The sequence below is a fragment of the Paramacrobiotus metropolitanus genome, unplaced genomic scaffold (assembly GCF_019649055.1).
Source record: "Paramacrobiotus metropolitanus isolate TYO unplaced genomic scaffold, Prichtersi_v1.0 Parri_scaffold0000005, whole genome shotgun sequence".
Lineage (NCBI taxonomy): Eukaryota > Metazoa > Tardigrada > Eutardigrada > Parachela > Macrobiotidae > Paramacrobiotus > Paramacrobiotus metropolitanus.
Window position 1 is genome coordinate 632346 of NW_026570225.1, and position 13815 is coordinate 646160.

Genomic DNA, 13815 nt, shown 5'->3' on the forward strand with positions numbered 1-13815 from the left:
CAACAGATAAATTCAACATTTACCTCGGTATTGTGCGGTAAAAGCTCTCGTCACATGTTGTGGAGCGATGTGTCCGTCCTTGTAACAGGCTGTAATCATTGCGAAAAGATTATTAAATTTTTACAGCGAACAATGAGTAAAGTATTATATCAGTAATTTGCTGATGCTTGACCGGAAGAAGCCACACGGTCGAAATATTAAGCAACTTATAAGTACTTATGCTATAACTTACGGTAATTGTGGCCAATGTTTACACCACCGAACAAAAAGGGTAGGATAAACAACGTAAAACAACCAGACGTTTAAATTAATGGAAATTTTTATACGTAACATAATGAGCATCCCCATCAATTCGCTATAATTCCTAAAATGGAATTACGTTATTATTTTACTAGAAAAATAGGCTTACAACACTGGAGTTGAATCGCACTCAAGTTGACTGATCATGAGTTCGTATCCTGAATATTACATGTACAGCTGGCAACATCCAACAAGATTTAAACTGAAGAGATCGATACTGAGTAATTATCCGTGTAATTGTATAAGTGACCTGCAGTTGTTTTGGATGATGGTTTGGGGCTTTGCCTGTAAATAGATTGGCTAGTGGCTATACCTTAGCTTTATTTCCAAAATACTCTATACCCAGAACTTTACTACATGCAGAATCCGTCTTTTTAAAATATATACCATAGTGCATACCATATTTCACTATACATAAGTAATATGATTTCTTGTTGAACAGTAAAAAGTGTAATGTAAATCCAGAATGAGACGGGAAGTATAATAATAAAAGAAAGTACCAAGGGCTCAAAAGGTCACCTTGTTATGCATCGCCAGAAAAATTAGGCGCGCAGCATAAGCCATCATACTAACGGGAGCCTTTGTGGAGTTTATGGAACTGCAACAACATAATTTGTTTCGTTTTTGAATTTTACGATGCTTTAAAAATGCGGCATGCTGCCTCGCCAGAATCCAAACCGGAGCGCAGACGATTACAAACACAAATTTTGGCAGAAATGGACATTTGATTCTACTGTAGATTTGACACTAGTTTCTGACATTTTTGTAGACAAGAAAACTTAAAATTATTATTATTATTGTATAGTTTTGTCAAATGTGGTGACATTATGTCTATGAGCATGGCCCATACTGTAAGAAGCAGTTCAAAAACAAAACAAAGCTAGAAGTACGAGTAGTCTATGGAAGTTACGTACTCGTTTATTGCAGTTTCTACTTAAAATTCGTAAACGTGCAAGTACGTGCATAGTCAAAAACCCACATTTTCGCTGGTTTTATTATTACCAAATATTCCCTCTCGCAGTACACTGCTTGTGCGTGCTGCCATTTCCCAAACATTAAAATTATCAATTACGAAATTACGAGAAAGCATTTGGATGAATCGCAACACGAGTAGTGCGAGCTTCGTCTAATGCGCAAATACGAGTAAAATGGTTTATTTGCATCAAGAGAGTTATTAAACTACCAAAACAACAGAAACAAAGGTTTCTATCAATAAGCTAAAATAACAGGAAGAAAAGAGGTAACACAGTGAATTATACCGCCCGGTTACTTCAGTAATCAGCTTTTTGATTTTTACAAAACAAGCAGCAGTCAATCACCACAAAAGAGATCCGGAATCTTTGAAAACGCCGTTTTCCATGTGGTACTTCTCCAAATATCCGTGTAGATAAATCCTTCCCAATTTCAAAACTGGCTGGGTTATTCGTTTACGCAGAACACCTCCTTTCGACGCAGCGCCAGCACTATCCGGACTCCAGCGCGAACAACAAGCAATGTCAGACCGAGCAAACGCAATTCCATTCGGTCCCACAGGGCACCCAAAGTGCCACGAGAGAGTATTTTCCACATTTTCTCACCGTAATCCGGGAACATCTCGAGCAGCACGGTCTTTCGGAGGCGCGAGATCTTTCGCTGACAGTGAACAGCATTGAGGAAGCCGCAAATGGTCAACAGAGCATACGGCCAGGATATTATCAGGTATTCGCCACCCGCAGTATTCATCGCGACTGAATGCCACCATCCGTGCACGACAGTCCACCAAAAATATGATAAAAAACCGGGAAAGTATGCCCATACGATCCCGTTGAGTGTGCAGACGGAAACCATGCCTAGTACAGTATGCGCCATGTGGAAAAGGACGAAGCTCTCCAGATGGTCGCTGGCATTCCAGATCATCGAGTTGCCTAATTGGGAATTAGCCAGGGTCGTCGAAATTAGCCATTGCCCACGCAGCTTCTTAACAGCGCGGATACCAAGCACACACAGGATGGGATCTGCGAAAGTGGACGAGCCGAATCCCGTGTATGTCCAAGAGATAAGCCAACGGGCGAAGTCTACCTCACTCGACAGCTGAAACACATATCAAAAATTAAAATCTGATTATACACAACAGTGCATTGCTACCTAAGTTCTTATGTCGCAAATTTACTTCCTACATTGATATTAGTACGTACTACTTTGTAGTAATACTGTATATGTATATGTAATTACCAATAGTAGGTTACCATTAAATGGCATTAATCACAACAATATTCAGCTGATTCACCACCGGGACTGACGGTAAATTAAATATGTACACTATGGACTATGGTCATATGTATTAGTTCTGTGAATTTGTTATACCGGTAGGTGTTCGCACAGCAATCGCAATGGGCGCAATCGTTCGCTCTTTAGCATTTGAAATTATTAAGGTATCTACTCTTATTCTGGCACCCGAACCTCTTGCTTATTATTAGTGCCATTGTTGGGACTGGCTGTAGCTGGCTGTCGAAATGACTGTAGCGCTGAAGCGGTGATCACCAAAATATTCCGAGCCACACTCAATATTACGGCTGTCCACATGGAGAACTTCAACGATTTAATACAAGAACCCTTTGCTAGATCTAGTGCCAGCTTTCCGCAGAAGGCCGGGTCTATCGTGGAAAGAGTGGAGTATGAACGGTTCCGTCGTAGAGCAGCCGCACTTTTTGTTTCCTTTCTGCAGCTGAGCGAAAAATCATCCATAATCATTCCTGTCGCGGTACGCCCAGGGATGGGTTGATTGTCCATTCTGCAATAAACACCAGCATGATGAAAGGAAATAACAGCGCCACTCGATAAATTCCACCGAAGGCCAGACTCTGAAAATCGCTAGCAATAAATTCACAGACGGGCTTAAGTAGAAGTACTTATTGTACTCGTACTATTGTAAAACACTGATAAAATTAAACGTTGCAACGGCAGACAGGAGTAAGGAAACTCACAAGTCACAGTAACTACGGCTCCGCAGGTAGCGTAACAATGATAATTTGATAAATACTTGTACAAAACGCAGTTAAGGCTTATAACGCTTATAGTCGCACCGCCAGATAATCAATATTTATATAAAGTATAGCATTTACCAGCCTGTAAAGTGTGAGCATTGACCACCACTCCACCAGTGGTAAAACCTTTTTCATCATTTTACATTTTACGGGATACCGATCGATCGATGACGGCTTCTTGCGGCTATTGCCTGTTTCACGGTAACAAGGATCTCTGATCACAAGATTCTGCAATCTGCATCAGCAAGCTGCGCTGTGGACTATGCCGACTATGTAATTTGTCGTGCTGCAGACTCGTCCATACTTCTTGACCCCGTGATCTTATGTTAAATCATTAATAAATTTCAAAATTCGACCAGCTGGAGAAGTCCGGACAGCTGACTGATTCCAACCTGTCCAGTTGTGCTGAAATGCTTTGCACCATGCAATCGAATTTGAGTACGCACAGCCGGCACAGGCTTCTGCTTTTACAGTGACCAAATTTCGTATGCTCTGCAAATTAGCACATACTGCAAATTAATATTGGCGTATAGTAGCATTACTACAATAGTATACAGTAATTCATAACAGTTTTAATCATTGCATTGTTTTAATCATTAATCATTTTAAGCGATGCATTGCAGGACATTCCGATCTGCAATGCATCGCTTTCAACACTACTGGAAGTCTTCCGCGACGACGAAATCAACAGAGCGCGCCTACTTGCCCAATCCAAACCGGAAGCTGGTATCTGGTTGAATGCTCTACCTTCAGCGCATATCGGCAACCTGCTGGACGACGACACCCTGAAAATTTCTGTTGGGCTTAGGCTGGGCGCAGTTATTTGTGAAGCACACACTTGCACGAAATGCCATAAACCAGTCGACGTGTACGGCCATCACGGACTGTCATGTACCTTTTCCGCGGGAAGGCATGCTCGCCACGGCGGTTTGAACAGTGTAGTGTGCCGATCCTTGGTTTCGGCCGGCATCCCAGCGAAGCTTGAACCCCGCGGCACATCCCATACATCAGGTCGCCGTCCGGACGGATGCACCACGTTTGCTTGGAAGCGTGGCATATGCTTAGCATGGGACGTTACCTGCGTTGACACTGTCGCCCCTTCGCATATTAAATCGACTTCGGCCACTGCTGGGTCTGCCGCTGCCCAAGCCGAAGATAAGAAAATCAGCTTATATGCGTACCTCGACGGCAGGTACATCTTTGCCCCACTTGCCTTTGAAACGCTCGGTCTTTGGGGAAAATCGGCATCCGTATTAGTGAAGGAGATCGGAAAGCGGCTGCAGCAGCACACTGGTGAACCTCGGTCACACGAATTCTTACGCCAGCGTCTATCGATCGAAATTCAAAGAGGCAACGCATTTTCTGTTCTTGGGACTATCGATGGAACAAACAACTTAAGAGAAATTTTTCTGTTGTAATTATTCCTGTTTTTATTACAAATTTGTGACGTGACTGGCTTGAGCTAATAAAACGGTAGTTTTAATCCGCTCTAGAGAAAATATGCTTAATTATAGACCTGACGCTCAAAATATCCTTTTGATGGGCATATTTAAGTATACGTAATATGAATATCGCTTACAGCAGTCCGTCAAAAGGAGAACCGGAAGCGGCAACAGAAGAACCGTTTCCTCGGTGCATATTAAATTTTTACCTGCTGGCAGCATGAGAGATGGGACTAGTGCATACTCGTAGAAGTTAAAGAAACCGCGAAATGTATGGTCAGTTCCTTAGATGATGTATTCTGGAAGAAGACCGAACAAAGGATCGATCTACCACTTTCATGGAGCGGCGCATTAGTTTAGTGAGAATGAAGGGAATGTGGCCGCAGTTTCGTATAGGTTTCGTTTAGGATTTCGTGTAGGCACTTTTGCCGGGCAGGATTAGAGTGTTCGAATTAAAAGGACGAATTTGGTTGTTTTTGGAATTTGCAACCGACGACGTACTAATATAAATACACATTGTTTCACTTCCTTCCACAACATTCCGTGATAAATAGTTTTACGCAAATAAGCACTAAGCCCGTGGTAGAAGCGCAAACCGATGTAAATCCTTTGGCACCAATGGTATTCCTGTAAATGAGCTTTGGAGTGACCGCTGGGCTCCCGTGAATGTGATCGCAGATACAGTTGCGTAAACCTCGACCCTTTTTTGTCATCCGCTGCTTTAGAAAGATTTGAAGACACTCTTTTCTTTCGAGAAAGCGCCAAGCCCCAGTTTAGTTGCAAACTACGTATAGGTACAGCGATCGAAACCCGGGTACCATAAGTACTACTTACAATGTTAGTCGTATAATTATACTGCAGTTTAATCTGATGACTGAAATTTCACTATAAGGTAGATACACTAATACCTAATCTTACTATTAATTTTAGTTTTAAAACTTACGTCACTGTAAATTACTGTAGTTATTAACTTATTACTACAGTATTGTATGGTAGTTTGTGCACCTGTTGCACATCGCATTAATGTGGGTACTGGGTAATCTGTATTTCATGCTCTTCCTACAGTGCATGCTGAAGCTTGCAGCTTTGATAGTATTGTGCGAAGAACTGAAATTTTATGTGAATCCGTTTATTATAGGCATCCCTTTTCGCACCCTGTTTATTATAGGCACCCCATTTTTAATTAATATCGTACATTAATATTGTACTTTATGACCCGAGATGTTTAAGCTATGGATCCTTCCCTTAAGTACAAAAAAAGTTTTACGAATGCGTGCACTCTAGAGAAAACGAAAAGAACGGCTTTGGGGCTCGTGTGTTCACTTATTTCCGACGAAACCAATGCCCAGCTCGCATCAGGCTTCCAGCCATGCAGCATTCGCGGCCACGTCCCACGAATATTAGGTAGAACCAGAAATGGACCATAACCATCAGCTGACAGAATATAAAAAACGTTACCGGAAAATCAGAAATACAGAAAAAGAGATAGTACAGAGCCTTGGTAGAGAATAGGTTATCACATCTGCAGAAAATGTGGTGCTGTAAATGTGGTGCTGTCTAACACCGGAACACTGGCGTGATCCGGTGCCGCCGCATGTCCACCTGTAGCTCTCCTTGCTGTACGGTGGCGAACAGAAGCCGGCCACCGCAGCATTCCAGTTGTCGAGCTTCTGTTGCCGGGGTCCAATCAGTGCGGCCCGATGGTTTTTTTCTGCATTGCGGAAATGATTTGTGTAGTATCGCCCGCGAACATCGGATTTACAAAAGCAACGGCTTAAAAGTCTGACAAGCTGAGACAATCACAAGGTGATAACAGCTTGGAAGGCAATGGAAGGAGCCCATGAATGAGCTGACCAACGCCAAAGATGACCTTCTGGTCACAGTAGAAGAGGCGATGCTAATTCGCTCAAAGCTGGCTGATTTGCCGAAACGTTGATTTCTAAGCTGGCTGATTTGATTATCGGCTGGAAAGCCTGATGTACTTACTTAACTCAACGCTAGAACAAAATTATTACTGAAAATTCAAATTATTATCTGAATAATTAAAGCTGCATTTTTACCTAAGAACACTGAATCTATTATATATCATAATAAGCTAAAAGGGGTGCCTATAATAAACGGGGTGCGAAAAGGGGTGCTTATAATATACCGGGGTTTTAAGGGGTGCCTATAAGGGTACCCTTAATTATAACTTAAAAGTCGACTATCGCTAACAATAAACCTTCAGATACTGATTCTAACAGTTGTAAGCAGAATTCCAAAACGAGTTTATAGATACGGCTTGGGCGTGCTTATTGATTTCGTAACAGAAAATCAGGTTACGGTGGCAAGAAGCAGAAACCATGTCAAAGGCATTAATATGTATCATAACCATACGGAAAACAAATTGTATCGTCTTCCGATTTCGAAACCAACGCACTTTGCATTATAAACTAACATCAATACGATGCCGGTAATTTCGGCTGTAGCGTATGACTGCGTTGCACATACAGTACTCTACGTGTTCGATCATCTTTTTATTTTCCCCTGTTTTTTGGTGAGTTTGTTTTTCAACAAACTTTTTTTAAAATGGATCAGGTTACATTTTGCGAGATATGTAATTTTTGTATAATTGCAAAGAGTTTAACGTTTACACAGGAGTTTATCCATGCTGCAACAAATCAATCTGCAACAAATCCGAAATAAGCAGGGATCCACGTGCAAGAATGGATACTTATACATCGTGGGGACCGGAAATTATAGGAATGCGTTATGAATTATATCATACGGACGGTTAGGTCCTATTAAGGGGTCGAACGCTAAAAACTTGCAATAGCATAAAAATACAACTGCCATAATATTACATAATTGGTAATATAACTGGCATCATTTATTATGCACTGCAAAATGTTTGTTGTGTATTATTTAACTTACCATTAATATTAGAGCATTCATTGATGATAAGTTTTCATTCATTCTTGACCCCAAGCGACAATCGTAGTTTCGTATAGTTGCTTCAACTTGCTTGCGATCATTTTAATACCACATGCCGTGTGCCATTGGTCTACACTAGACCAAACCCTCTCCGCTGCAGTATATGTATGAGTACTGTAAAGTAGTGTAAAGCTAACCATAAGCACACTGCACATGTATAGGCGAGAGCGATCAAGGCAAGTAACAACAACATTCCGTTTTTATACCAAGTCCACTTTCACTTGCTGCTTGAGTAAGTTTTATTTTTGCGCTGCATTTGGGAAATCCTGTCTCCATCTGACAATTCATTTTACAAGGGAACAGCAACTGGTTTTAGGAGATTTATTCAGTGCTCCTCAGATAAATGGAGACGAGGATTTGCAGCCTATTAAATGCTAGACCGATAATAACTTTACGTTGATTTATTTGGACATGCTCGCATCGTGCTCACATCTGACGGTGGAGTGTGCGGTAGCTGCACATATGACGGTCTGTGTGTTGGGGACACTAAATGTAATTCGTCCTTGAGTTCAAAAACGGGAAACAGCAGCGTGTGATCCTGCTACTTCATACGCGAGAAATGATCGATCGATCCGGCGACATTCATCCGGGTGCACATTAGGAGGCTATGGGCCACTGCTTGATTATTGTGCAGAACTGGATCTTTCTGGCATACGCATCTCGCGCCCAGTTGCACAGGAGCAGCAGCTGCACCAGCCTCACTACAACGGATCTGCTGATCCGTGAGGAACCCCGAACACAGGAGTGCATGCGTTGCTGTGTCCGGGCTCGATGAATTATTCTTGCCCATGGCACAAAGGATTGTGATAATTTGTTGTGGAATCTGAAGAGTGATAATCAATTGTGCGGGGGGCTGCGCGTGCTGCCAGGACTGCTTCGGAAATGGGTTCGGATTTTGATTGGTAAGTCACCGTAAGTGGGGTTTTTATGTTGGATGTTATTTCCGGTTGGTTTGTGCAGTAGATGTTTTATGGCTTAATTATTTGTGGAAATGCGCCTTTGCAAGTAAATATGCTGCCAATCTGAGCTTGTTTTAATTATGAGGATTGTTAATCTGTTGCGTTATCCATTTGCGATGATATCAAAGCACATCAGAATTCGTCCGAGCCAGGGCCAGACGTGATCAGTTTTGTTTCATGAATGATTATGCCGCTTTGGTATTGTAATGCTGTTATTACGAGAAAAGTAATAATAAAACGAAACTGGCCACGGTAAAAACATCTTCTACAGTTGCATGGTATAATTATCTATTCAATGTTTTTGATCATAAGAACGGTTACCGTAGTTTAGTAGTCGTAATCCGGCGTTAGCTATAACAGCTCAGTGTTTTTTAAATGAATTATTTGGACTTATAATAATGTAAATTGATCGTCACGGCACAACCGTACACGGGTTACCAATACTGAAAAAGTTAGGGCTGTTCATTGTTATGTTAAATACCTAAAGTACATAATACATCTATATTTCAGGAAAATTAGAGAATGCCGTGGGTTGGTGCAAAATGCCCCTAATAATTACGTGGATGTATTTGTTTATTTACCGCAGGATTAGGGATAAAAAATCACACAATCATTTTTTGATATGATTTAGCTGTCGGACTGTAAAAAAAAGTTATTTGCGAAAGGAAATTAAGCTTCGCAGATAAATATAATATTATTATACCAGACACATACCAGCTGTACTGAGAAGATTTTAGTAAAGTTATGGATTCGGGCTGGTTAACCAGTGACGGTGTTGCTTAATCAGCCTTAATGTCATGACATTCTTGAGCAGATGTTCATACATTTGATAAGAAAGAAAAACAGTTTGCCGCTCAAAAATAATGCCCGAAGGGCTTTTCTGTGGTATCTGATGTTTGGCTGGCAAATGTTTGTTGATATTCGATGTCGAAACCATCTTTATGCTGCTTAATGATGCTTGTGTTCGTAGATTTGCTAGCCTCTGTTTGTTTTCAGGGCGTACACTCTCATGGACTCATCTCGCGTGTCCACTTTCCTTATCTCAATATTGCTAATTGTCTACGGCAGTTTCCGGTGAGTTAAACCAACTTAATTGCTGCTTCTAACACTCTGTCTAGCGAACAGACATTGTTTTTTGTCAGGTCGTTAAATATGGAACAACAATCGGCCTCGAACGCAGAAAAAGAAGCAAAGCAGGATAAGAAAGGTCTAAAGGCGGCCGATGCTTCTTCGCAAGGTGAGGATAAAAAAATGTCAACAATTCTGTTGTGGAAACTGTAGTTATTACGGGAGATAAGTAATTTTTCCACGAACACAAGCCGGTTATGTAAATGAAAAACAGCTTTGCTTGGATCAGTGAGGTGGTTGTTTGGTTTAGATAATTTGATCAGGTTTGTGTGCATTTTTTTCCATTGATAACTTGATTGACGTGCCATTTCTTAATTTGCACGGGAGGTTTTGTTAGTAATCCGATGGGATTAACTTGAGCAGGTTCCTCACACACGGACGTGGATGCCTTCCAAGCTATGTGTCTTCCGGTTGGAGCCAGCGTCTCGCTGCTGGTGATGTTTTTCTTTTTTGACTCGATGCAAACAATATTTGCCGCCTGTACAGCCAGTAAGTGCCACGCTGCCAGCTGATGACTTTTGTCTGCTTTGCATGGTTGGGTTTTAATTGTGTTTATGTTTGTACGGCAGTTATTGCTTCCATTGCCCTAGCCTTTCTCCTCTTGCCCATGTGCCAGTATTTCATGCGACCTTGTGCCACCACCCACACTTCGTAAGTGCATTCATTCACGCCAGTGTTTTTATTAAGGAAATGGTTCTTTTTGTGCAAAGCAATGGGAGATGTCGCTAAGAGATAGAGCACTGGCCAAGTTTTTACTTTGCTGATTTGACTTGAATGTTGGCAATAGCCGAAAGTGCTGACTAAATGGGGCATTGCTTCCGGTCAATGTAGTGCGTAGTGCGTATACTTCTAGCTTTGTAATGCAGACTACAAAGCTTTTTATGTATTATTTTTTATTGGTTTTCCTTGTAAGTGCGCTGTTTTCTTTGTTTCGTTTATTTGCGCGATGCAGTACGCGCACTGCTTTGGTTCTATAAGAAAGGGAATGCTTCGGTTTTTACATTTTTTATTGTTATACATTTCTTATCTTTTCTTTATGATTAATAGATGGGAATCGATTGATTGCTCATGCTACAGTCCAGCGCGGCGAATTTGTCTGTTTTTTGTTAACCGCGACATATTTTTCAGTAACCCTTTTTTGCATCGAGTGTGAGAGATGTAGATGTCGAGCAGAAGGCGGAAATTGTCGATGTATATTCTGTCTGCGTCATGATATTTGATTGTTACGGATGCGTCTCGTGCGTTGCTCCGATTGTTGAACGAGTTTCAGTGGCATGTTGGGCCAGCTTGTTCTTCCGTAGATGTATTGGATATTGGTTAATGTGCATGTACGTACCGTACAATACAATCATATTAATGCACATAAGGGCATTCGAAGTTGGTGGACAAACCAGTTTGGGCTTTTATTAGCAGCTGCAACTTGTAAGAGTTTTCAGGTTTCAACGACTGAAAAATAACACCTGTATTACACAATAAAGAAATGTATTGTTTAATGTTAACTGTATCCTTTAGATGTGTACGTTTTTACGATTGGGAGGAATTATCAGTAAAAAATTTCGGAATTATGACGAGCTTGCTGGTGCGTTAGATATAAATATAAATTTTTATAACGCATTGTGTTATAATTTTATCAATTTTTGAAATAGTTATGCAATATGCGTCATTTTGTTCGCTTGGTTTCCGCATTTATTTCGCTGGACGGACGAAATAAATGCTTCTACGAGTGTTTACTAATACTGTGTGTGATTTATGGCTACTTCGGCAGATACTCTATTTGGCCTCTTTGTGGTCGGTTTTCCGCCCCGGAACTGGTATCTTTTGGACTGTCCGTACCGATTGTGTTCATCTGGACCCTGACGGGGCACTGGCTACTAATGGATGCTCTGGGTACGTAATTACCCGTAATTGCCTATACATTTGTCTTTGATTGAATATCTGAATTTTGTCTTGTAAGCTGTACTTAATTTTTCTGTACAGTGTTTTTATTAATTGTATGTTGTACTTAATGTTTTATGTTTCTTGTAAGTGGCATCGATGTTTGTTTATGTTTTCCAGGAATGGGTTTGTGCGTGGCGTTTATTGCTCTAGTCCGTCTTCCCAGTTTGAAGGTTTCGACGCTCTTGTTGACGGGGTTGTTGTTATACGACGTGTTCTGGGTGTTTTTCTCATCCTACATTTTTAACTCCAATGTCATGGTGCGTGTGGCTACTCGTACCGCCGATAATCCTATGCGAGCCCTGGCGCGTCGTCTGAACGTGGACTCTAACATCATTAACGAGGCGCCCAAACTGAGCCTTCCTGGAAAACTGGTTTTTCCCAGGTAGAATTGATAGATGTTCGTAGCGTTATGCAACTTACCTTTGTATTAAGCAGAAAAAAAAACAGCGAAATAAGTAAGTAGTAAGCAATCCAGTTGCTGCGAGATAGATGAGCTGGTTTTTTTCTAGCTTTAACAAAGTAGATTCCCATTGCTACAAAATTAATATGATGCGCGTAAGATTGACTTTCAGATTTTGCTGATTATTATTGATTTTTGCAGTATTAAAACGTCGGGTCAGTATTCTATGCTGGGACTGGGCGACATTGTCATGCCTGGATTGCTGCTGTGTTTCGTCCTCCGTTTTGATGCGCATAAGAAACAGCAACTGCGTAACGAAGTGGGTCTTCCCGGTCCGGTCAGCTCATTGGAGAGGGTGCGCTACTTTCACTGCGCACTCATCGGATACTTTCTCGGTAATTAGTGATGCAAAGCTCCTGAACCAGTCTGCATAGCGTCTTAATCTGGCGAGTAATCCTCTTCGATTGAGCAGGTTTACTGACGGCCACCGTCTCATCGGAACTGTTTAAAGCAGCCCAGCCGGCATTGCTGTATTTGGTGCCCTTTACATTGCTGCCCCTGCTCTTGATGGCCTACTTGAAGGGCGATCTGCGTCGGATGTGGAACGGGTTTGATCTGCTCAATTCCACGGGTAACGGGCCGCATCCTGGCAAACACATTGAGGTGTAAGGATCAGCGCGGATTGGGGCCGGCTTGTCTAGCTTGTCGTGTGCGGTTCAAATGCCAAATGATCTCTGTTTCACTTTCACCGGTCAGTTGCGGACGAGTGGCACGAATTGGCTGGTTCTCTCTTGTTTGGGTTGGGTCATTGGGAGCCGGGAGGTTACACTGTGCGTTGTCTTCAAAGAAAGCACTGTTAAGCTGAAATATCAGAAAATTTTCAACGGGATTTTATTCGTTTTGGATGATAACATGTGTTGCACGTATTGTAATATATATTGTGGCTGTTTTTATGTTAATTTTTAATTTCATCGATCTACGTAGGCGCTGCTTATCGGTTACTGTAAAATGTAAACGTATTGGCACCCTTATGCCGATATGGACTATGGAGTCGGTTTCCGATGGATGTTTACTAGTATAAGGATTTCGACAGTTTTGTAAACTGGCTTTGCTGATGATGATTTGTCAGCAGGCTTGACAATGTGATATGGATTAACGAACAAAAAAGCAATGCGATACGAGTACTGCTTGTTATTGCTGTAAGCTTGATATTTCCGATGTCGTCCAGGAATTTTGAAATTTTAACTCTTCACGAATTCAAAAATTTTCTGACAGTTACATTTCAATACGTAACACGCCGTCAGATATATAGGGCTATAATGGACGTGAACAAGAACTTAAAATACATGTGGTCAAGAAAATAAGGTTCATACTGTAAGTTCATACGCTTGCCGTAACTGGTTTTCTGCTCTACTAGGTTAGAACTTCCGCGTATTTCCGTAAGTTTTCAATTTTATCTAATAAAAACTTGAATCCTATAAGTTGTTGTAATAATGATCATAATAATTGTAATTTTACTTTCACACAGTGAAATCAATACTGAAGTACAGGTATAAACCGCACTGGGCTCAGTTTAGCAACAATCGAGCAACAAAGCTTTTTTTGTACGTGTTGCGGTGTTTACCGGGTTACATACCACAACTATTACGTCT

At 41.4% G+C, this 13815-nt stretch overlaps 2 protein-coding genes across 3 annotated transcripts; one reads left to right on the plus strand and one right to left on the minus strand.

Moving 5' to 3' along the window:
- Nucleotides 1-1316: 1316 nt before the first annotated feature.
- Nucleotides 1317-3771, minus strand: LOC129581287 (uncharacterized). 2 transcript variants are annotated; one of them, XM_055472272.1, is made up of 3 exons: nt 3402-3771; nt 2740-3070; nt 1317-2370 (listed from the first exon to the last, which is right to left on the minus strand). In XM_055472272.1, exons 2-3 carry the CDS (start codon nt 3067-3069, stop codon nt 1720-1722), a joined length of 981 nt encoding a protein of 326 aa, XP_055328247.1. In that variant the 5' UTR covers nt 3070; nt 3402-3771; the 3' UTR covers nt 1317-1719. The 2 variants fall into 2 exon arrangements, with proteins under 2 accessions (XP_055328247.1, XP_055328248.1); XM_055472273.1 differs by lacking the exon at nt 3402-3771 and adding an exon at nt 3264-3395.
- Nucleotides 3772-7888: 4117 nt separating this feature from the next.
- On the plus strand, nt 7889-13334 carry LOC129580867 (signal peptide peptidase-like 3). Its single transcript, XM_055471589.1, has 9 exons — nt 7889-8640; nt 9694-9771; nt 9840-9934; nt 10189-10314; nt 10395-10476; nt 11591-11712; nt 11881-12145; nt 12365-12558; nt 12636-13334. Exons 1-9 carry the CDS (start codon nt 8621-8623, stop codon nt 12830-12832), a joined length of 1179 nt encoding a protein of 392 aa, XP_055327564.1. The 5' UTR covers nt 7889-8620; the 3' UTR covers nt 12833-13334.
- Nucleotides 13335-13815: the final 481 nt, after the last annotated feature.

Coding starts and splice junctions, on each gene's coding strand:
- LOC129580867 (XM_055471589.1), top strand. CDS start 8,621: ATGGGTTCGGATTTTGATTG. Junction 11,713..11,880: donor GCTACTAATGGATGCTCTGG/GTACGTAATTAC, acceptor TATGTTTTCCAG/GAATGGGTTTGTGCGTGGCG. Junction 12,559..12,635: donor ACTCATCGGATACTTTCTCG/GTAATTAGTGAT, acceptor TCGATTGAGCAG/GTTTACTGACGGCCACCGTC.
- LOC129581287 (XM_055472272.1), bottom strand. CDS start 3,069: ATGGACAATCAACCCATCCCTGGGCGTACCGCGACAGGAATGATTATG. Junction 2,371..2,739: donor GCACTAATAATAAGCAAGAG/GTTCGGGTGCCA, acceptor TATGTGTTTCAG/CTGTCGAGTGAGGTAGACTT.